The sequence below is a fragment of the Bufo bufo genome, chromosome 8, assembly GCF_905171765.1.
Source record: "Bufo bufo chromosome 8, aBufBuf1.1, whole genome shotgun sequence".
In the NCBI taxonomy this organism is placed as follows: Eukaryota; Metazoa; Chordata; class Amphibia; order Anura; family Bufonidae; genus Bufo; species Bufo bufo.
The window spans coordinates 21,837,991-21,861,595 of record NC_053396.1 but is presented as its reverse complement, the minus strand read 5'-3'; the positions used below and the strand labels follow the sequence as shown (position 1 = coordinate 21,861,595).

General features: G+C 43.8%; 1 protein-coding gene across 1 annotated transcript; it reads left to right on the top strand.

The window, feature by feature from the left end:
* Positions 1-9,455: 9,455 nt before the first annotated feature.
* On the top strand, positions 9,456-23,316 carry LOC121009144 (acetylgalactosaminyl-O-glycosyl-glycoprotein beta-1,3-N-acetylglucosaminyltransferase-like). The gene is made up of 3 exons (XM_040442042.1): positions 9,456-9,487; positions 12,808-13,001; positions 22,151-23,316. The coding sequence occupies exon 3, from the start codon at positions 22,160-22,162 to the stop codon at positions 23,291-23,293; it is 1,134 nt and encodes a 377-aa protein (XP_040297976.1). The 5' UTR covers positions 9,456-9,487; positions 12,808-13,001; positions 22,151-22,159; the 3' UTR covers positions 23,294-23,316.
* Positions 23,317-23,605: the final 289 nt, after the last annotated feature.

Genomic DNA, 23,605 nt, shown 5'->3' with positions numbered 1-23,605 from the left:
ACTGTTCCATCCTCAGGGACGCACTTTTTACAATATTTCTTTTTACCAAAGTCATGGAACAATTTCTGTTATTCTGGATAGGCTTAAATTTTGGGAGACTTGGCCTATCACAGACTGATCTCCCCCCTTTTTGCCCTGGACAGGGCAAAAGTTTTGGAGATTCTGGCCCTGACTTTAAGGAAAAAGAAAGGGCCGGCACCATTTTTGAAAAATTGTTGATGACATGTTGCATGCCGGTCATCTGCTGGGACCTAACAGCAACCTCGTCATTCAATTTGGCTTCCATCACATTAGTAGAGGCAGTCCGTTCCTTGAAGGCCTTGATCTCAGCATACGATTGAGTCAACTAAGCCTCAATTTCCTTCTTCTGCCTCTGCAGCTCTACTAACTGTGACTCTATTCTAGCCACCTGCGTGTCTCGGTCAACCGTAGATTCTCTGCCAGCTGCGCCCGCAATGCCCGAAACCTGGTTCGAATTACTGGCACAGCACTGGCAATGAATGGTCGGGGGAATTGTCTCTGTTGACTGAGACACCAGTACAACATGCTCTGGCTTGCAGATGCTATCCTCAAATGTATGCACAAGTTTGGCTAGCATCTGAACGCCTTCTCCAGACCATCCGGACTTCTTCTGATCAGCACCAACGGCCATAGTTCTCTCAAAGCGGCGGTATGTGACTTCTTCTATGGACGCTCGCACGTGTTCAGGGGGCGTGTAAAGCAACAGAAAATCGTTAAAATACAAAAACAAAAGATCTAGGTTCTCTGCTGTAGATATTGCCCTGTGTTCAGCTCTGAGTGAAAAACCGAGTTAGCTGTCCGAACTATCAGGCTCTGGACGCACAGAATCCACTGTCCGCGTCTCTCTTGCCTTATTAGTTCACAGAGTAAGCGATTTTCTTCACCAAAGCCAAACACAGAAACAAATTCCTAGCAGTGGGCCTGGCTCGCCAATGTAAAAGGGAATATTAATTATTAATATTTGAAATTAATATTAATAATTCATAATAAATAGACGTAGATCATCTATTGCTGACTCCGCCTATTTATTCTTTATTCTACCTGTTGCTCTCCCTCTTTCCTGAACTGCGTGCGCTGAATTACGGGGGCAACAAAAGACTATAAGCTGCATTTGAATAATAAAGTATTTATTAAACCAATAACACATTTACAGTCAATTATTTCTGCTATATCTATATATATATTTATATTTATGGTTATATAAATATACATATATATTGTAAGGGGTTACACTCTCAGGCAGGGCGGCGATGACAGATTCTCGTGCAGACCACAGGGTTAAAGTCCAAACGTTGCTTTATTCTTTTATAACACTCCGGTTATAACTCACTGGGTAAGGTGAAGGTCCAACACCACAAAACATAAACCAAGCCAAAATGAACACCTGCCCATCTGGGCTCTGGCTAATACAGTGAAGATCCTAGCTCACCTATTGAACACGGATCTCACAGAGAATTCGGCTTCTCTAGCCAGCGGGGCAGCCATCTTCCCAGATATTCTCCAGGCATTACTCTCCCCAGACTGACAGCCTGGACCGTGTTTTATTTCCCCTTAATGATCCCAGCTGGCTTCAGCTGGGGATCCCTCAGGCTAGGGGAAAACCTGGACTGGGGAGGTCCCTCTACCAATCCTACCTTCCAAAGTCCAATAAAATCCAGCCCATAGACTTAACAAAACTGTCTCAGCAACCTACACATTGCCGAGACCATTTTAACCTTCTGGATTTCATTTACCTCACCCAGTTGAGGAAGCTGGGTGGGATATACACCCCTTCCAGGACTTTACCATACACTTTTCTGTTCACCTTACCACAATATATATATATATATATATATATATATATATATATATATATATATATATATATAAATCCAGAAAACGAGCGGCACTCCGGTAGATTAAGAGCAAGTGATTCCTTTATTCACCCATGAGGTGCAACGTTTCGGCTCCAAACTAGAGCTTGAAAAAGGCTCTAGTTTGGAGCCGAAACGTTGCACCGCATGGGTGAATAAAGGAATCACTTGCTCTTAATCTACCGGAGTGCCGCTCGTTTTCTGGATTTAATTGTTGGGGTAAGAAGTCAATTCCCCTGGAACGTGCATGATTGCCTGTGCTGCCATTTTCCCTTGTTATATATATATATATATATATATATATATATATATACGCACATGGCAATACACTAACAGCACTATAATAAACCTAATTACACTAACACTATACAAGCCCAACTATAATTCCACCCCAAAATCTAGCTAGACATACACTCACACATACACGTGACCACAGCAGCGCCCTCCCACCCTCCAATCTTTGGATTGGTATTCTAATAGATTCCAATGGATTAGCATTGGAGTCGGTGAGGATTTTACTGTGTTTCTATGGAGAGGCTCCTGTCACACAGGAGGACAGGGGCTGCTGCGAACACACTCTGGCTCTACCGATCTCCGCTGGGGAAAGCCGGAGCATACTCGGAAGCGCGCGCTTTTGGGTTTTCACGTGCTCAGGTGCTGCGATATGAAACAACAGGTACCTGGTGGCTATGGCACCCGCTCTACTCCCGAAGCACTCCGTAGCATCTTCCGGATTATGGACCCATTTAAGTCAATAGCTCAGCATCTGCGATGTGGTGCACCTGTATATTACGGACCCGCTGTGTAGTGAAGACCACACAGTGATGAGGTATATAGTGGAAAGATCTGCTGTGTTTTTGACCCACACCAGGTTTTGGCTCACAATAACTGATGGAAATAACTGATCAAATAACTGAAGTGTGAACAAGGCCTAAGTTATCTCCTATCCTGTGGATGGCAGTTACGTAAACGCCTTTAGTACCTAAACTGCTACTTTAGGCCACTGGATTTCATCCATTTTTGCATTGTCACATTCAACAGTTTTTTATTTTTCATTGACATATAAGAGATTGTTTCTAGTGGGCTCATTTGGAAGGGGGAGGGGTGAACGGCTGATAACAGGCAAACGAGACATTTCTATTTAATAAGGTGTATTACAAAGTTTCTTAAAGGTGTTGTCTAGTCTTCAGCAAGTCAATTTATCATGTAGAGAAAGTTAATACAAGCAACTTACTAATGTATTGGGATTCTCCATATTGCCTCCTTTGCTGGCTGGATTAATTTTTCCATCACATTATACACTGCTCGTTTCCATGGTTACGACCACCCTGCAATGCATTGGCAGTGGTCATGCTTGCATCCTATAGGAAAAAGCGCCGGCCTCTCTGGTGGCCAGGAACATGGGAGCACAGATAGGCTGGCGGTTTTTCCTATAGTGTGCAAGCACGGCCACCACTGCTGGATTGCATTACGTAACCATGGATAATACAAGCAGTGTATAATCTGATGGAAAAATTAATACAGCCAGCAAAGGAAGTAATATGGACAATCACAATACATTAGTAAGCTGGTTTCACACGGGCGTTGCGGGTGCATCGCGGGAAAAGGTGCGGGTGCGTTGCGGGAACATGCATGATTTTTCCGCGCAAGTGCAAAACATTGTAATGCGTTTTGCACGCGCGTGAGAAAAATCAGCATTTTTGGTACCCAAACCCGAACTTCTTCACAGAAGTTCGGGTTTGGGATCGGTGTTGTGTAGATTGTATTATTTTCCCTTATAACATGGTTATAAGGGAAAATAATAGCATTCTTAATACAGAATGCATAGTACAATAGGGCTGGGGTTAAAAAAAAAATAAAAAAATATTTAACTCACCTTAATCCACTTGATCGCGCAGCCCGGCTTCTCTTCTGCCTTCATCGGTGAGGAAAAGGACCTGTGGTGACGTCACTGCGCTCATCACATGGTCCATCACATGATCCAGCACCATGGTGACTTCTATGGGGCCTGCGTTGCGTGGAAAACGCACAAAATAGAGCATGCTGCGATTTTCAGGCAATGCACAAGTGCTCATGTGCACAGCCCCATAGAAATGAATGGGTCGGGATATAGTGCGGGTGCAATGCGTTCAACTCACGCATCGCACCCGCGCGGAAATCTCGCCCGTGTGAAAGTGGCCTAATTGCCTTGCATTAACTTTCTCTACATGATAAATGCTATTTTCTGAAGTGACTCAACCCATTTAAGGCCAAACCTGCGAAAAACAGCAGTTTCCGCTTACAATTTAATGTCAAGGGAGAGAAGGATCATGTGAAGAGACTATATTTTCACCCGATCCTTTTGTTCTCCTGGGAAATAAGTCTCTGCCAGTGGTGTCTGGAAGCGGCTTTCTCCCCTGCCGAATGTGTATGGCAGAGCCGGAAAGGACAGATAGCCGACACATATAAAGTGAACCTGTTCGGCCATCTTTAGGGTAGCTTGTACTAGTGAAAAATTAGTGACCATTTACGTGATAAAAATAGGAATTAAATAAAGTTTTATTTTAAAAAAATCCCCAAGTAAGGCCTCTTGCACACGACCGTACGGCTTGTTCAGTATTTTGCGGTCCGCAAAAAACAGATCCGCAAAAAATACGGATGACGTTTTTTTGCGGAATGGAACAGCTGGCCCCTGATAGAACAGTCCTATTCTTGTCCGTAAGGCCTCTTGCACACAAACGTTTTTTTTCCCGTTTCCGTTCCGTTGTTATGCGTTCCATATACGGAATCATTCATTTCAATGTGTCCGCAAAAAAAAAAAAAACGGAAGGTACTTCGTATGCCTTCCGTTTTTCGTATTTACGTTTTTTCCGTTCAAAGATAGAACATGTCCTATTATTGTCCGCATAACGGACAAGGATAGTACTGTTCTATCAGGGGCCACCTGCCGTCCTTCACTCACTGCACCTGCGCCCAATACTAAAATGGACGGCGCGGGCACAGAGGAGACCGAGGATGTCAATCACCTTTACAAGGGGGTGCCAAACGGTGAGAGGACGGAGCCGCTAGGCGCCCCAATAGCGCCTAGAGGCTTATTTGCATATTATAAAAGTCATTATTTAGCGCGAACGGCGGCAAGCAGGCAAAGCACTTATATAAAGTCTTTTGTGCTGTCCATAAGATGGCTGCTGATGGAAGGTCATGAGACAAGGCAAATTACCTCCATGTGATGCCTCCTCCATTCGAATCCCCGGCGCCTGCCATCTGTACTTGCACTGTGGGGAGTTAAGTGCACGTGAGAGTGGAGGAGGCTGAGTGATGTGTCTGGTCACATGACCCTCCATTGGCGGCCATCTTATGGACAGGACCTCTATGCAGGAAGCACAGAGGATTTGGGCTTATGAAATATAGCAAATGGCACAGAATATCAACAAAGTCTGTATTAGTAAGTGCCATAGGGTCACCTTACAAACACATCGATCAACAGTAGCCGAAAAAGTGACCAACCCCTTTAATGTGTCTTATGTACCCCAAAATCATACAAGTCACTTTGCAAAAATAAAATAAAATAAAAATAAAATAGTTATTCTTCTTGGGACGTAGCGATGCAACATAATCTTTTTTGAAAAAAAGTTTTTTTATTGTGGAAAATTAATAAAACTTAAAAAAAACATTTATGCCTATGGTATTTCTGTAATCGTACTGACCCAGAGAGTCACCAAGTTATTTATGCCACAAAGAGAACAACTCAACATTTAAAATGAAAAAAGTCAATGCCAGAGGTGTGGTTTTTTTTTCACCCCCCCCCCCCTTTCAGGAAAGAGTTAATAAAAGTTAAGTAAGGTTATGTGTACCCCAAAATGGGGACATTAAAAACTACAACTAGAGCCCTCATACGGCTCTATAGGCGGAAAAATAACTAAGTTATGGCTCTCGGAATACAACAGTAATAATAAAAAAAGAATAATGTTTGGTCACGAAGGGGATAAACCTTCTCCTCGAGATAAACCTTCTCCTCGAGATAAACCTTCTCCTACGTCTTCCTTCCAATTCTGTAGAAAGTGTCTGATGATCCAGGTAAAGGTGTAGACCAGAGTAGTGGTCAGATCTTCATCATGAAGGTGTTTATATCTCATCTGAACCCAAATGTTCATTGATCTGTTTGTATTAGAAGTTGCATTGGTCCAGGATGGAAACGGCCCGAACAATTTTCAAGCAGTACAAAGCTCCTCCTATAGGTGTGGGATTTTACTGCTAGCTGTGAAACCAGTCAGGCTGAGCATTTCACATTTGGCTTTGGACACATTTGTCTGCTTTTTCTTCTATGGGGTGAAAGTACGTGAGCAGACGAGATCCCAGGGTGCAGCAAGTAACGTGTTACAACGGTATGCTTTTAGTGGATTTATTGTGCTCTGTTCTGTCAGTACCTGTATCTATTGTATTTGTGTTTATTGTATACTGATTTAGGGCAGACAATGCCAATGTGAAGAAGCCGCAGGTCGAGGCAAGCAGTGTGTGCGCGAGGGTTTGTTTTACAAGGACAGAAACCTTTTCAAAGTATGCAGTGACTGACGATCACAAGATTTCCATTCACATTGCAGAGTATTCAGATGCCTGTCTACCTGTGTGGATTTGTGTAAAGGGAAGTATCTTTTGCCGTTCAGTCCCTGCAAATGTTCATTTTAAACTATTATCACCCAGGGGTAGTTTCATATATGGCGTTAAAAAAATAAAAAAAAATTTTGATGCAGTTTTTTTTATTTGAACCAAAGCCATGAATGGAAAAGTAGAGGAGCTTATATATTCCCCATGCCTTTTGAATTTTGGCTCTGAAAAACTGCCACAAAAAACTAGCTTTTTTTTTTTAAGCAGTGTGTGAAACCGAATCAGTTTTTATAACCTTTTTAGGTGGTTTTGTGGCATTTTGGTCAAACAGTGAGGAATATTTATTAAGTTTTTTACTGTTATGGTGTGAAAAATTAGCAAATTATGGCACACACCATAATCGCACAATAATTTGCGTCTTTTTACTCAGGAATGAAGGGGCGATGAAGGACGTGGCCTCACACAGCTCTGCCTAAAAGTGGCGTACATTTTAGGTGAAATCTACGCCAGTTCACAGATGGCTTACATTTGAATTTCTGGTACGGCGGGGGGGGGGGGGGAACCCCCCCCCCCCCCCCCAAACCGTACAATGTCAAGGGAGAATGGAATGCCACCAGGCCAGGATACCGGGATAAGGGAGCAGCAGACCACCTAACACCACCCTAATCCAATCCCTGACCTCCTAACTGTATGAGTCAGCCTTGATGGTAGGGGGGCTCATACTCAGGAACCTGGGCCCTTCTGACCCTAATGCGTTCTATCCACATTTTCCATTGACAGAACACGTGTCAATGGATTTTAATGTGTATGTTCACACATCAGTGGTTTTCCACTGACCATGGTCCACGGATAAATTGCAGAGACATGCACTAATTTGGTCCGTGATGCGGAACAAACATACCCATTGAAGTCTATAGGTCCGTTGGGTTCACAGACCGTTGGTAGGAGATGCTCTGGAAATTAATTTTCATCTGAGCTGTGTCCGAGTAATATGGAATTTGGTTTATTTTATTTGCCATTATTAGATCTCCTCCATAAGGAAAAAAATCCCCACCAAAATGTAACCTTTTGTGGCCTTTTTTTAGTGAGCAAAAAATGCCAGAACAAATTTGTGTGTGAAGGGACCCACAGAAAAGTGCCACAAATACCTGTAGGAGAGCACCCTTAGGCCAGCTGCACACATTGCAGAATATTTGCGTTTTTTCCGCACGGATTCCCACACAGAAAAACCTGTAGCATAGTACAGTACTAGCCAAGTGTAAGAGATTACACAAATCTCATGTACATTTCGCAGATTTTTTCCATTTGGAAATTAACCTCCAGTGTAGATTTCCATGTTGATTGGGGGCACCATAGGGGCATCTACTGAGGCCACAAAGAAGGGGTATTTTATATGGGGCGCTCTGTACAGTACAATTTTATACTGGGACACATTATGGTGGGTACTATGGGGAAGGGGGGAGAGGAGTACTATGGGGTCATCTACGGGGGGCACTAAGAAGGGGTATTTTATACTTGCAAATTATGGGGGACACTGAGGGCATCTACTGGAGCATTTTATACTGGTACATTATGGGGGGCACTAGGAGGAAGGAGGGTGTGGAGCACTATGGGGGCATTATATAGGGGTATTTTATACTGGCACATTATGGGGGCGCTATGGGGACATTAGCTCACCTGGGGGCATTACAAGGGGGTATTTTTTGCACTGTCACATTATAAGGAGAATTATTTCTACTGGGGGGGCATTACGGTGGGCTTTATTACTCCCCCATGGTATTGTCACGGCTGAGGATGGGAAAAACCCTCAGCCGTGCGATGTCATAGATGGTAGTCACTGCTTGGCCAGGAGCACAGAACTAGGGAGCAGGTCACCTCCTAACGCATCCCTAATTACCCTGACTCCTAGCTGCATGAGCCGACCTTGAAGGTAGGAGGGCTCATTCTCCGGAACCTCGGATCCCTAGTAACCCTCCGCAGATCCCTAAAGCTAGGAGCAGGGTAAGACTACCTGTTCCTCCTAGACACGGAGGAACAGGAGTCTCACAGGCCAGGCTACCAAAAAGGGGAAACATAAACAACTTATGGCAATGGCAGGTAAATGCAACAAGTATAGCACCTACCTGCCACAGACACAATGCCTGGAACCCATGCAGAAGCGCTGCTGTCCAAAGAACACACACGGACACAGCACACACCAGACATTACACAGGAACCCAGGACCATAAGCTGCAATAAACAAACATACCAAAAACACACCTTAATGACATCATGTGTGACATAAACTTATGGCCTCAAGGGTGGCCCACACTGGCAGATGGTAAATAACCAGGAGGATGCCTCCAGCAACCATGGCTGAAGTACCCCTCAGCATCTGGTCTCCAGAAAGGTTTTATAGCCCAAAGTAGCCACAACCACACTCAGAAACAGAAAGAAGGAAGTAAACCCTTCCTACACCAGGCAAGGTAGTGAAGCTACTTAAAGGGAAAAGCACATAAACACACTCACCTGTTACCGCCGGCAACGGCATGCGTGGCAACCATGTCCTGAGGAACAGCCAGCAGGCCGAGACACTGCCATCACATGCACACAACACCAGACGTTACCGCGGACAACTACAAGTGAAGGGAGGTGTCACAGTGCATACAAACATAACCTCGTGCACAACAAACAGACAAAGTGCATACACAAAACTACACGTTGCCAAAGACAACCGCACGCATATCTGTTGTCCACGGCAACCGCACTTGAGGCATACAACTAAGTGCCCCCAGCTGCGGTTGACACAACACCCAAACCGCGGGCAACTGCATGCGGCTCCCAAGGAGTCACGACCATGACCATGGTCGTGACAGGTATGACCCCCTAGTAGCAGCACCAGCCTCTCCCTGCTCTGCTATCCCTCTGCCCCTTCTCCAAATCCTTATTATGAAATCTTTCTCATTAGGATAAAACACATCAGCTCCGCCGAGCCCCCGGCCAAGTGTTGAAGTCGTGTCCGAGATCCCCAAGGGCCAAGTCAAGTAATTGTAAGTTTTCATGTGGAATATGTTTATATTCTACACATATAGCCTACACTGTGCCCCACAATATACAGTATACCGCTACACTGTGCCCCACAATATACAGTATACCTCTACACTGTGCCCCACAATATACAGTATACCGCTACACTGTGTAGTGTGTTCTATAAGCACCATTGTTTTGTGGCGGCGGACAGAAAATAATCTGAAAGTGCCCCTCCCGAGACCAGGCTCTGGATCCGCCACTGGACTCATCTCACGTACAGGACTCATCTCAGGTTAATTTGCATATGTATCAAATCTTTTTTTTACACAATAAAAGCACACAGAGCTATGGGGACTGGGTATTGCGGATGTGCTAGCGGCCATCTAGCAACCCATGTCCTTGGCTTTATACCCAAAATCCCGGTGACAGGTTCCCTTTAAAGATTAGTACTTGCCTGTTCCCCAGCTCTTTGGTCCTGCTCCTTTTCCTCCATCATCTGGACAAAGCCACGTGCACCACTGCAGCTACTGACTGATTCACCAGGGAAGTGTCCCAAAGTGTCCATACCCTGGCCAGACAAAAACAAACCGTGGACTGAAGATGTAGGAACAGGAGCCAACGTGCAGGACTGAAGTGGTAGGGAGCAGGTAATATAAATCTTTCACGAATGTGATGGGACTCCTTCCCTTGATAGTTAATATTCCCAGAAAACCCTAAACGGCTGTTCTAGCTACTGCAGTATAAATATGTGTATATACAATAAAAAATTTTAGGGCATCTAGTAATATTATTCTTTGAGAATTATTGGATTCCACCATTATTCTATGTGTATATGTATTAATTCACCATATTAGGTACTAAAACTGAAACTGAAAAAAAAAAACTCCAATTCGGCCATGGTTTTTTTAGGTTATGTTTCCTTTAATGAATGCTAAAACGGACATGTTACGTTTATTCTTTGGGTCAGGACAATTATTGTTTTTCTTATGCTTTGCTAGTTTTAAAAAGAAACTTTGAAAATAAATTTGCTTTGTGTTGCTGTGTTCTGACAGCTATGGATTATTTTAGTAATCAACTATTCTATCGATTAATTTATAACTGTAGACAGGCACACTTCATTTGGAGGAATCCAGAGAGACCTTATCCATGTCACTTGAATCTTTTATTTATTAATTGATCATATATATATATAAAATAGAAAACAGAAAACGAACATCCAGCTCAATTTCGCAAAAAGTTTCAACAGTACTTTATTAGCGTGGTTAAAAATGAAACATCCAGTCCAACCAGTCTTAGTCTACGCGTTTCGGGCTGTCAGGTATATAAGCCCTTACTCATGACATGCTGAAGACACAACTGAGCGCGGCATATAAAGTGGGTCAACACCTGTGCCCTTAATTGGGCTGTCATGTGACCCAAATAAGACGCTGCCAATCACATGCATCAACTCTTCTGTTTAAAAGTTATATACCGTAACTAATTAGCTAAAAACACCAATATTCGACACAAAATAAATTCTAGAGTGGGAAAATATATATCGCTATATCACATAGCATTATTGCAGCCAAATTGGTTAACAACGAAAGGTTGGATGTGGACATGGTAAATGCATATGTTGTGATCATACTGTGGTGGCTAAATCATTTAGATCTACCGCAAATGGTAATGATTTTATAATAAGGTCATACCTTAATTGCAATACAACATATGCTATTGTCACGGTCATATTGGTGTTTGACTGTGACGCGGTTTCCGTGCAGAGTCGTCTTTTGGCAACGTGTAGTTTGTGGTTTCCATAAGGGCCACCTTGTTGGACATCAAGGTCTCTTAGCAATGTCATTCCTTTGTCTCCCTTGTATCCTCTATGTACCCAACCTCACTTGTATGTTCGGTGTGGGTTTATGTTCAGGGTTTGTTGTACGTCTTGTTTGTTGTTACATGTCTGGGATGTTGTTGGTGTTTGTCCCTGCATGAGTGCAAGACGTTTCCCTGTGTGTGTTGTCCCTCCAGAAGGGGGCTGGTTTCCCGGAGGGGTGAACCATAAGTCAGGATGCAGTGCTGCCTTGCACCTTGCTGTATGGGGCCTGGGCAGTATCAGGTGTGCTGGATTCCGGTGTGTGGTGTTGTTTGTACGGTGTCCTATTTGGTTTGTGGGCACCTGTACATATGCACGGGTTCCAGTCGTGGTGGCTGCGGCAGGTAAGTGTGTGTTCTGGTGTTCTTACCTGCCGACTCTGTTGCTGTATTCAGTAGTCCATGATGATCAACTCAGGGGGGGCTGCCTGGGTGAAAATGGAGATATGTCCGGGTTCAGCTCTGAACCCGGACAACCCCTTTAATAGGCATAGCTGTGTAATCAGAATCAATAACTGTGACGTAATATAGAAAAAGCTAACAAGTCTCACCCCAATATTGTCATATCCTCAAAAGAGATCCTTATGTAGGAAAAACGCTACCCACTCACCCCCCACTTACATTTAGGAGAGCCTTAACCCTAAAAAATGTACTAGCCCCGAGCAAACTGCGGACTCAAACACAAAATAAGACAGGTTCCCCCAATAGGATATCTCTCTCTGGACCACCAGGAAGCTACGAGTGTAATCAACCTAAATGTCTATGTTGTATCTCTATACGCATATCCACCTCATTCCGCAGTAAATTTAATGGGGACGTTTTCTCAATCAAGCAACATCTAGACTGCGGATCAAGTAATGTCATTTACCTATTAGAATGTCCATGTGGTTTACAGTACATAGGACGGACTATCCAAACAAGCACCAATCAAATATTAAAAAGAAGTTTCTACAGCATAGCGTCTCCAGACATGCCGCAGACCACCACTAGGGCCTCACCAGGGCCTCTTTTCAGGTCTTTCGATCATACCCAATCCATGTAAACTGACGCAATTCTATCCAGACACTGAGGAGATGTGAGATGTTTTGGATGTACAAACTCAATTGTCTGAATCCCCATGGTTTAAATGAGGCGTTTGAAATTAACCTACGAAGAATTGTGACAGCCTTATGTTATTATTCGTCTACTTCCGGTCATGGTGATTACTTGGTATTATTATTACATCAAGATTAAGGGATACTTATAGCGGACCATCAGACTAGCCTTCTGGCTCAAGATTCAATCCCTATAAAACCACTCCGTGTGGGAGATCTATTTAAATTGATGCAATATCTTTTCTCATTTATAATTTATATTTTTTTGTATTTTTATATATTATTATTATCATCACTATTATTATTTAATATTATATATTTTTCAATTTTTCTAAAAATTTTTTTCCATTTATCTACTATATATTTCAATGTGATGTATATCTGCAATAAAGACCTCAACCTTCAACATTCTGGACCGTGGTTGGTTTCTTGCGCCGTGGGAGAATCTGAGTTTGCATCTGCTTGGGGATTTCAGGCATCTCCGATAAGAAGACCTCCACCCGTGGCTGAAGACCAACCGCCATCTGGGATACATCTTGATGAGCTCTGTCTAGAGTTGTGCCTACAGGTAGCACAACCTTTCAAGGTGAGCCTTATTCTGGAATCAATACTTACCTGATTTAAATGGTATTACCCTATGGTGCGCCTTTCTGTTTGATAGCACAAATAACGCCTGTGGATCTGATCACTGCAGCAAGTGTCATTTATCATGTAGACAAAGTTAATAGAAGGCATTTACTAATGTATTGTGATTGTCCATATTGTCTCCTTTGCTGGCTGGATTCATTTTTCCATCACATTATACACTGCATCAGTGAGTGACTTCCTCTACATGATAAATACCATTTACTGAAGTGAGAGAACCCTTTTATAGTCTAAGTATGGAGAAAAGCGTCTGCTTGATCTGTCATCTTGTGATAGATAAAATGTAGAACACCTCCGTGCTGATCTGCAACTAATGATGGGTTTACGCAGGGTGAGGAGCAGCCTTCCCAACAGTCAGCCGATTGTTCAGTGGGGATAGTGATCCCCTCCACAGTCTGAGTGGTCGCTATTGCTATCATTTGTCCTCAGACTGCTGCAATGTTTTTGGACAGCAGATCGCTGTTTAGACCGCACCATCTGCTGCCCAGAACAATAATTTACTTGCCTGCACGAACAACAGTTTTATAAACGCTCGGTCATCGGGTGATCGGCTGCACCGTTAGACGGCAGATTGCCAGAAACGAGCGTTCGCAGTAAGGTTTGTCTCCGATGCAGGGAAACTGCATCGAGGATTTTTTTGTATCAATGAATCGTTGAAGCCCTATGTGTCGTTAAAAGATAGACAGTATCCCCCATAACAGTGAACTCCACAGTCCCCCACCCCTTAACACTGACCCCCCCCCCCCCCCACAGTGCCCCGCCACCTTAAAATGGGACCTCCACAGCAGCCCACCCCTTTAACAGTGAGTTTCACAGCACCCCACTTCCTTGACAGTGACCCCCCCCCTGGGCCCGCCCCATTAACATTGACCTCTACAGCACCCGCCCCTTAATACTGACCTCCATAGGGGACCGTCCCCTTATCTGTGACCTCCACTGTTCCCTGCCCCCTTAACAGAGACCTCCACAGCACCTGTCCCTTAACAGTGACCTCCACAGCAGTTGCCCCTTTAATAGTGGCCCCTGCCCCTTAACAGTGACCTCCACAGTGTCCGCCCCTTTAACAGTGACCTCCACAGCGGCCTGACCCTTTAACAGTGACCTCCACAGCAGCTGCCCCTTTAATAGTGGCCCCTGCCCCCTTAACAGTGACCTCCACAGCAGCTGCCCATTTAATAGTGGCCCCTGCCCCCTTAACAGTGACCTCCACAGCAGCTGCCCCTTTAATAGTGGCCCCTGCCCCCTTAACAGTCATCTACAGCTCCCTGCCCCTTTAAAGATGACCTACAGCAGTGAAGAAAAATGGCTAGGTTGTTATGGAAACCTGGAGTAAAACTGTGTGTATGTAGAGACTAAGGGCCTGCAAGCTTCTACTGGCTGATAAGGGACATGTGACCATGTGTATGGCAGTTGGGATATGAAGAAAAAGACTTGCAGGCTTCTATTGGCTAATGCAGGTAATTTTTGGGGAATATCTCAGGAACGGTGAGCCCTAGAGAGCTGAGACCCGGTCTAAAACTATGTATCTAATCCTATCCTGTGTGAAACTGTCTGCTGAGCTGTGTATCTGATATCCTATCTCTGCTGTACTGTATAATCATATACTTCTGTATCCTCTCTAGGAATACTATATTCTCACAGGTGGCCTTTCTGTCCTTGGTTATGGTGGGCAGCTTGTAGCTTAGAATCTCTCCACCTAATGCAAAGGAGACTAGAGCCTGATAAACGACAGTTTCCTTCCTTTCCTTCCAATATTCTCACTCCCTCTCTGAGTTGCCTGGTTCTTCTGTAATCTTTTCCTTCTATGGGCTGGTATATGGAACAAACTTTGGAGTTTTTGTAACTCTTCAAGATGGCTGCTGAGGTGCAGCTTTGTCCTCAGACAACCCACACACTGACCTCCTTCTCCTCGGTACTGTGTGCAGGGCAGAGTCAGCCTTGGGAGGCTTGTTAGAACCTCCTCCTCCCTACGCAACTTTATTGGAACTCATATACAAGCACAATTTACAGGAAACACAATCACAGTATTAGGCCTCCTGCACATGACCGTTTTTTTCTTTTCGGTTTAGTGGCCGTTTTTTGCGTTCCGTATACGGAACCATTCATTTCAATGGTTCCACAAAAAAAAACGGAATGTACTCCGTATGCATTCCGTTTCCGTATTTACGTTTTCCCGTTCCGTTGAAAGATAGAACATGTCCTATTATTGCCCACAAATCACGTTCCGTGGCCTCATTCAAGTCAATGGGTCCACAAAAAAAACGGAACACATATGAAAATGCATCCGTATGTCTTCCGTATCCGTTCCATTTTTGCGGAACCATCTATTGAAAATTTTATGCCCAGCCCAATTTTTTCTATGTAATTACTGTATACTGTATATGCCATACGGAAAAACGGAACGGAAAAACGGAACAGAAACGGAAACACAACGGAACCAAAAAACGGAACAACGGATCCGTGAAAAACGGATCGCAAAACACTGAAAATGCCATACGGTCGTGGTTCCGTATACGGACCGTATACGGAACGCAAAAAACGGCCAGTAAACGGGGAAAAAAAACGGCCGTGTGCAGGAGGCCTTACAGGCCTTACATGGACAGATGTCTTTTTTCAGCCTTAGGGCTTGTTCACACGACCGTATGGCTTTTTCAGTGTTTTGCGGACCGTTTTTCACGGATCCGTTGTTCTGTTTTTTGTTTCCGTTGTGTTTCCATTTCCGTTCCGTTTTTCCGTATGGCATATACAGTAATTACAAACAATAGGGCGGTGGCTCACTCTGGACGGAACTGTGGAACAGGTGCTGCTAACCCAGATTGGAGGGACACCCGCCCTCTATATGGTAAATAGTAAAGCTAAAAAGATGGGCGAGCACACTTCATTTGGATCATAAAGTACATAAAATTTAATTAAATCACAATATAAACACGTGTGAATGGGTAAAAATCAAGTCAGTTGATCAATAAAATACAATAAAACAAATACAACAAATCAATTAATGCACTTTAAATAGTCCTCGGATTTATACAATTCTCAGGATGGTTTTATCTAGTGTATTGCAGTCTGGTTGATAGTGTTTGTACCAGAGTGCTATAGGTCAATTGACGTCTTATAATACTAGGAATCCACTTGTAGAGTGAAATAAATAACTTAGGTCCTCCTTTCCAGGAGACCTCTGGTTGCAGTTCTGTTTCGCAGATATTTCCCGAATATTATAAGCTGGTTTTATGACATCAATGTAGACAGATGATTGAAATATTCTAATTCAGTCTCTGATCGACTGCATGCACTGGAATATTGGTATATACTTCGCAGACGTTGGGTGCCGGTCATATGCACCTACTTGCTAAATATTATTGTTCAGTCCCGTAATGACTGTAAGTTTTGAGCTTATCTGTGAAGGCTTCTTATCTCCCTCGTTGTGGGCGGTCTGTTTCGAGCGTGAGTCAGGCGGCGCGGGACACTACCGGCGTCTCGCTCCGTTCAAGCTGCAGCTGGCTTACCCGTAATCTCACGAGGTTTCAAAACGGGATTCTCGTCCGGCACAATGGAAAAGGACACAGTATATCTTCGGTATAATTCCGATTATTGTTAGAGTCCTTCTATCCAATTTTACAGCATGGTCATGCTCATAGACGTGGAGGTGCTTTTCTTACAGGTGTGCGATCCAGCCTGTAAGAAAAGCACCTCCACGTCGCGCATGTTCCCGCAACGCACCCGCACCTTTTCCCGCAACGCTCGTCCGGCACAATGGAAAAGGACACAGTATATCTTCGGTATAATTCCGATTATTGTTAGAGTCCTTCTATCCAATTTTACAGCATGGTCATGCTCATAGACGTGGAGGTGCTTTTCTTACAGGTGTGCGATCCAGCCTGTAAGAAAAGCACCTCCACGTCTCGCATGTTCCCGCAACGCACCCGCACCTTTTCCCGCAACGCCCGCGTGAAAGAGGCCTTAGGCTCAAAATACCAGGTAAATCCAGGCATGGTTCAGTAGCTTGCCCCGTATCTCGCAACAGGCCTGTACCTTCTGCGTGGATGCATTTCTTCTGTCGTTTCACATACCGTATTTAAAATTACGTTAAATTTGTTATTTCAAGAATTCTGTATCATTTCTTATTCATTGAAATAATGCAGCAGTACTTTCATTGTGTGCTTTTTTTTTTCTTTTTGTAGCTTCTTAAAGGGGTTTTCCACCTTTTTGATATTGAAGACCGATCCCCTGGACAGGCCAATATCGGATCAGCAGTTTAAGGAAGCCACTGGCGCTGGAAACAAAAATCAAAAAAGGTGGGAAACCATTTGAGGTTACTTACAGTGCTTAACCCCTTAAGGACCGGGCTCATTTTCACCTTAAGGACCAGGCCATTTTTTGCAAATCTGACCAGTGTCACTTTAAGTGCTCATAACTTTAAAACGCTTTGACTTATCCAGGCCGTTCTGAGATTGTTTTTTCGTCACATATTGTACTTCATGACACTGGTAAAATGAAGTCAAAAAAATTATTTTTTTTGCACAAAAAAAATACCTAATTTACCAAAAATTTGGAAAAATTTCCAAATTTCAAAGTTTCAGTTTCTCCACTTCTGTAATACATAGTAATACCCCAAAAAATTGTGATGACTTTACATTCCCCATATGTCTACTTCATGTTTGAATTGTTTTGGGAATGATATTTTATTTTTTGGGGATGTTACAAGGCTTAGAAGTTTAGAAGCAAATCTTGAAATTTTTCAGAAATTTACAAAAACTCAATTTTTAGGGACCACTACAGCTCTGAAGTCACTTTGCGAGGCTTACATAATAGAAACCACCCAAAAATGACCCCATCTAAGAAACTACACCCCTCAAGGTATTCAAAACTGATTTTGCATACATTGTTAACCCTTTAGGTGTTGCACAAGAGTTATTGGCAAATGGGGAGGAAATTTGAGAATTTAATTTTTTTGTCTAATTTTTCATTTTAACCCATTTTTTCCACTAACAAAGCAAGGGTTAACAGCCAAACAAGACTGTATCTTTATTGCCCTGACTCTGCCGTTTACAGAAACACCCCATATGTGGCCGTAAACTACTGTACGGGCACACAGCGGGGCGTAGAGTGAAAGGTGCGCCGTATGGTTTTTGGAAGGCTGATTTTTATGGACTGGTTTTTTGACACCATGTTCCATTGGAAGCCCCCTGAAGCACCCCTAGAGGAGAAACTCCCTTAAAGTGACCCCATCTAAGAAACTACACCCCTCAAGGTATTCAAAACTGATTTTACATACGTCGTTTACCCTTTAGGTGTTGCACAAGAGTTATTGGCAAATGGGGATGAAATTTGAGAATTTCTTTTTTTTGCCTAATTTTCAATTTTAACCCATTTTTTCCACTAACAAAGCAAGGGTTAACAGCCAAACAAGACTGTATCTTTATTGCCCTGACTCTGCTGTTTACAGAAACACCCCATATGTGGCCGTAAACTACTGTACGGCCACACAGTAGGGCGTAGAGTGAAAGGTGCGCGGTTTGGTTTTTGGAAGGCAGGTTTTGCTGGACTGGTTTTTTGACACCATGTCCCATTTGAAGCCCCCTGATGCACCCCTAGATTAGAAATTCCATAAAAGTGACCCCATCTAAGAAACTACACCCCTCAAGCTATTCAAAACTGATTTTACAAACGTTGTTAACCCTTTAGGTATTGCACAAGATTTAATGGAAAATAGAGACACAATTTCAAAATTTCACATTTTTGGCAGATTTTCCATTTTAATATTTTTTTTCCAGTTACAACTTTCCCGCAACTTTTTTCCAGTTGCGGGATGAGATGACGGTTTGATTGGCACTATTTTAGGGTGCATATGACTTTTTGATCGCTCGCTATTACACTTTTTGTGACATAAGATGGCAAAAAATGGCTTTTTTTACACCGTTTTTGTTTTTATTTTTTTACGGTGGTCACATGAGGGGTTAGGTCATGTGATATTTTTATAGAGCCGGTCGATACGGACGCGGCGATACCTAATATGTATACTTTTTTTTTATTTATGTAAGTTTTACACAATGATTTCATTTTTGAAACAAAAAAAATCATGTTTTAGTGTTTCCATAGTCTAAGAGCCATAGTTTTTTCCGTTTTTGGGCGATTATCTTGAGTAGGGTCTCATTTTTTGCGGGATGAGATGACGGTTTGATTGGTACTATTTTGGCGTACATGCAACTTTTTTGATCACTTTTATTACCTTTTTTGGGAAGTAAGGTGGGCAAAATTTCAATTTTCTCATAGTTTTTATTTTTTTATTTTTATGGCGTTCACCGTGCGGGGAAAGTAACATGACCATTTTATAGATCAGGTCGTTACGGACGCGGCGATACCTAATATGTGTAGTGTATTTTATTTTTTTTATTTTTATTCAGTGATAAATGTTTTTTTTTTTATCTTAACTTTTTTCACTTTTTTGTTCTTGAAGATCCAGTGGGTCTGATGTCTGTATAATACAGTACAGTACAATATATATTGTTCTGTACTGTATTTTACTTACACTAAACAGATCTATGCTTTTAGCACAGATCTGTTCAGCACCATGGACAGCAGGACGCCTGAGCAGGCGTCCTGTTGCCATGGGAACCTTCCCCGTCTGCTCAGAACTTCGCAGACGGGGAAGGGTAAGCACAGGGCTGAGGGGGGCTCTCTGGGGGCTGTCGGGGGGCTCTCTCCCTCTCGATCGGGGGGCTGCAAAGGCACAGCAGCCCCCCGATGGCTAGGGAGGGAGCTCCCTGACCGATGACAGTTAACTTTTTCCATACAGCGGTCCGTACGGACCGCGGTATGGAAAGGGTTAAACGGCTGACATCTACACAGATGTCAGCCGTTTATACCAGGGTGCCAGCAATGTGCTGGCACCCTGGTATAACCACTAGAAGCCAACGATCATTCATGGGGGGGCGGGCGGGGGATCGCGATCCCGCCTGCCGCACCGCCCGCCTCCCGCAACGCCCCCACTGCATGCGACACCTAATGCGAAAAATAATGATTTTAGGCACTCAAAAGTTTCTGATCCCCGCGGTCAGGGCCCGCGGGGATCAGAAACTGCAAAAAGCGCAGCAAACCGCAGGTCTGAATTGACCTGCGGTTTGCTGCGATCGCCGATACGGGGGGGTCAAATGACCCCCCCCTGCATTGTTACGGGATGCCGGCTGAATGATTTCAGCCGAAATCCCGTTCCGATTAACCCCTGGGGCGCCGGAATACAGATTTTAAGTCAGGACGTACCGGTACGTCCTGGGTCCTTAAGGGGATAAAAAGATTTTTTAAGTGTCTGTGTACTTAAAACAAAAAAGTTTTGATATTGGTGGGTATCCAAATGCTGAGCCCCTCACTGAAGGTCTCACACAGAGCGCGCTCTTCTCGCTGCAGGAGATCGACTGGAGACAAACTCGCAGGGGCACATTTATCATGATGATTTGCGCCTGTTTTGGTCGTATTTCATGTGTGTTGGGCAGACATTTTTTATGTAGGGTACTTTCACACTAGCGTTATTCTTTTCCGATATTCAAATCCGATAAAGGGACTCAACACCGGAAAAAAAAACGCATCAGTTTTGTCCTAATGCATTCTGAATGGAAAGCAATCCGTTCAGTATGCATCAGGGTGTCTTCCGTTCCGTTCCTTGTACGGTATTTGACCGTAAAATCCCGGAACAATACCGCACTTGCCGGATCCGACATTAATTTCAATAGAGATGTATTAATAGCGGATCCGGTACCAAGTGTTTTGGAAATTGCCGCATCGCCAGGATATAGGAGGAGCTAGTTTCGCTTTTGATCTTTGAATACTGGATCTGATATTCCGGATGATCCGGATCAGGAAAAAAAAAAAAGCTCTCCGATTGTATACGGCTTGCCGTAACTGCCTGCCTGATTCTAACAACGCTAGTGGGAAAGTACCCCTAGGGCTAGTGTGAAGCCCGTTGCCGTATTTGCGTATCCACAATACACGGGCACCGTTCCGTGGCCATTCCGCATCACGGATGTGGACCCATTAATTTCAATTAGTCCGCAAATCCTGAGATGCGGAACTGTGCGTAACAGAAGAACAGAATGGAACACTATGGAAGCATTACGGAGTGCTTTCTGGGGTTCCGTTCCGTGCTTCCGCACCGCAAAAAGATAGAACTTGCTCTATCTTTTTTCAGAACGGAAGGATCGCGGACCCATTCAAGTGAATGGGTCTGCGATCCCCAATGCGCCTGCCCCACGGACGGTGCCCGTGCATTGCGGACATCACACGTTCGAACGAGCCCTTAGTCGCATTTATTGTTATGATTGCAACTTGTCTAAGATTTTGTGCGTGTTTATTTTTTTCCGTTTGTTTCGTTGATGGGGCTTAGTGTTCTTTCACTGGCAAAGTGTGATTTATGTATTTGCGACTTTATTTTCTTTTTACGTATCAATGTGATTTGTAAAAGTGCTCAAAACTCCACCAGCTCCTGGCTGGTGTATGTTGCTTCTCCTAGATCTTTTGTGACTCCGATTTCGATGAAAGTCGCAAAAAAATAATAATTTAGGAATGCGGCTTTTCAGTTTATTTTGCGACTTTTTTAAATATATTTGCGTCTTTCAAAAATGCGACTTTCTAATACACTACATTTGCGACTGTCTAAATGCGCAGCGGCCATAAATGACGCATGAAAATTACGACATAACAATATAATGGGACCCGCGCCTATATGGAGGACGGGGCCCCCGCAAGTGAGGGAGGGCGCACTGCGCATGCGCAGCCGCCCTCCATTCATTTGCTATGGGGCCGGCGAAAATAGCCGAGCGCTGTCAGCCACACAGAAATGAATGGGAGCGTGGGCCGCGCATGCGCGGTGCGCTCCCATTCACTTCTATGGGGAGCCGGCTTGGTGGTGGCCGGACCGGTGTCCTCCAGCCACCACCTTGCGGGGCTCCATTCTCCATATAGGTGCGGGTCCCAGCGCCTATAAGAAAATAGGGGCATATCCTAGCGATATGCCCCCATTGTCCATGATGAGACAACCCCTTTCATGTTTATACACGTAGAATCCTGTTATGTGACTTTTGTGTTTTTTTTTTATTGTAGAGTGTCACCATGAGGCTATCGTATATTAAGCTGTGGAGCGTTTTCCTTCTAGGGGTGGGTTTTGCTGTACTTCTATTTATCATGCCTCGAGGTGAAGATAGAGATGAACCACCCACTCTGAACAAAACGGAACATCAACGTGTCATTCCATCCCCCCTTACTGTTGCTCCGACTGAGATAAAAAATCTTACGGGGCTCCCACAATGCCAGGAGAACAAAACCGTGGAACGTATCAAAGGTTTTTTTAAACTACCAGCACATATTCAGGATTTCCTGCGGTATAGCCATTGCAGGAGCTTTCCCCAGATCCTTAACTCGCCAAAGAAGTGTGGAGGTGCAGCAGCGTCAAAAGACATCTTCCTTCTACTTGCCATAAAATCTTCTCCAGGTAACTACGAACGAAGAGCTATAATTCGTCAGACATGGGGGAAGGAAACTAGTTATGGAGGTGCTCATGTGAGAAGAATTTTTGTCTCTGGAACTTCAAAAAATGAAGACAAACCTTTAAGACAACTTCTGAAAACTGAGAGTGAAACATATGGCGATATCCTACAGTGGGACTTCCATGACACCTTTTTTAACCTGACACTGAAACAGTTCCTATTCCACGTGTGGCTGGATAAATACTGTCCAGGGGCAAACTTTTTTTTTAATGGAGATGATGATGTATTTGTCAACACATTTAATGTAGTCACCTACCTACGTAGTAATGAAGCAGATAGGCACCTTTTTGTAGGTCAGCTGGTAGAAAATGTTGGACCTATTCGTGATACTGGAAGCAAATATTATGTACCAGAACAAGTTACTACTTCTAACTACCCAGCGTACTGTGCAGGTGGAGGAATTCTCATGTCCAGATATACTGCCCATGCCATCCACAATGAATCTCACTACATCCAGTTCTTCCCTATTGATGATGTTTATCTAGGCATGTGTCTTGTCAAGGCTGGCCTTGTCCCAACCTCACACGTGGGCATAAGGACAGGGGGAGTGCAAATACCTCATGCCAAACAGGATTCATACAATCCTTGTTATTATAAAGAACTTTTAGTGGTTCATCGTTTTATACCACATCAGATGTTTGTCATGTGGAAGGCAATTCAAAATCCTTATCTTAACTGCGCCCAGACATTTTTCATGTAGGGTACTTTCACACTAGTGCTATTCTTTTCCGGTATTGAAATCCGGTAAAGGGTCTCAATACCGGAAAAAAAAAAACGCATCAGTTTTGTCTTAAATCGTTCAGTATGCATCAGGATGTCTTTCATTCCCTCCCTTGTACGGTATTTTATTCCGGCCAAAATCCCGTAACACTTCCGCACTTGCCGGATCTGGCATTAATTTCCATAGAGATGTATTAATGCCGGATTCGGTACCAAGTGTTCCGGAAATTGCCGCGTTGACGGATCCGGTTTTCCGGTCTGCACATGCGCCGGGACCTAGGAGGAGCTATTT

Bases quoted from the DNA above. Each gene is read 5' to 3' on its own strand.
- LOC121009144 (XM_040442042.1), top strand. From the start codon at position 22,160: ATGAGGCTATCGTATATTAAGCTGTGGAGCGTTTTCCTTCTAGGGGTG.